The following is a 1,298-nucleotide window of genomic DNA, read 5'->3' on the forward strand; positions in this document are numbered from 1 at the left end:
TACACTTATACAAATTTCTATGACGCATTCAATAAAAAACTATTTAATGCACATATCCTCCAAATTTTTTGTTTCTACATTCATTCATTCGCAAAGTAGAAGCAAAAAACCGGTTGTACCTTAACTTTTTGAGGCCAGTGTATTACGAAATCAAAGTTCAAAATGCAATTTTAGAATACCTTTTTCAACAGAAAAAAGAAGTACTTTCGGAAACCTTGGTGAAATCTCTTTATTTTATCTGTCTTAGGTAAAAATCCTGTACCCCCCCCCCTTCTGCAGTGAACATGGATGAATTTGATACGCAGTAAGAAGTCCAGGAAAGGCAACTTCCCGTCATTTTCAGTTTCCATCGTAAATTGGAAACTCTCATGGTGGCTGTCTATGTGAGTCAAAAATCGATGAAGTTCGTCTGTTTCATGTTCCATATCACGAAGAATGGACGTCATGGTCGACCGTAGAGTTGACGGAACCCTAGGCCATTGTATTTATCGTAAGCCTATACATACGGATCGATATCTGCACAAAATCTGCGAACCAACTGCTATTGAGAAGGAACTTTCTCACCTCACAAATGTCTTCCAAGCCAACGGCTTTTCGAAGCAAGAAATTAAAAGAGCTTTCCACCCCAAAGTGGAAAGACAACCACCTGAAGAAGAACCGGCGAAATCTACTGCGTACCTCCCCTACGTTGAGGACGTCACCGAAAGAATTGAAAGACTGCTGAGCGAACACCACATTAAGACCGTTTTCAAAGCCTACCCATCGCATCAGCGACTTTCTACGATCAGTGAAAGATGCGAGAGACCTTTGTCCGCTGCAGGAGTTTACAAGATTCTATGTTCCTGCGGATCGGCTTACATTGGAACAACAAAAAGAAGCGTTAATACAAGAATGAAGGAACACCAAAGAAATTGCCGTCTGGGTCACACTGAGAAATCAGCAGTCGCGGTACACATTTTTAGTGATGGCACCTATGACATTAAATTCAAAGAAACCAAAACACTTTCAAGGACTTCCCGCTATTAAACAGAGAAGCAATCGAATTTTTCAAATATCCAAAAATTTTTAACAAAAAGGAAGAAGGAATTTAGATCAACAAACTCTGGCATGCTACACTAAGACGGATTATCCCAAGAGATACTTCTAGCCAACCAGAAACAGCGACGGACATCCAGCAGCCAATCCCCAACCAGAATGAAGAGAGCTCAAGTTTCAGCCAACCAGAAACAAGGACGAACGTTCATCAGCCAATCCTGGCCCAGAACGAAGGGAGAGCTAGATCTTCCACATAAATAGTG

General features: G+C 41.1%; 1 protein-coding gene across 1 annotated transcript; it reads left to right on the forward strand.

Moving 5' to 3' along the window:
• Positions 1 to 435: 435 nt before the first annotated feature.
• LOC129219166 (uncharacterized) lies at positions 436 to 1,026 on the forward strand. The gene has a single exon (XM_054853490.1). It carries the CDS (start codon positions 436 to 438, stop codon positions 1,024 to 1,026), a length of 591 nt encoding a protein of 196 aa, XP_054709465.1.
• The last annotated feature ends 272 nt before the right edge of the window (positions 1,027 to 1,298 follow it).

This window comes from Uloborus diversus, chromosome 1 (genome assembly GCF_026930045.1).
Source record: "Uloborus diversus isolate 005 chromosome 1, Udiv.v.3.1, whole genome shotgun sequence".
In the NCBI taxonomy this organism is placed as follows: Eukaryota; Metazoa; Arthropoda; class Arachnida; order Araneae; family Uloboridae; genus Uloborus; species Uloborus diversus.

Excerpts from the sequence above, each read along its gene's own strand:
- LOC129219166 (XM_054853490.1), top strand. The coding sequence starts at position 436 with ATGGACGTCATGGTCGACCGTAGAGTTGACGGAACCCTAGGCCATTGT.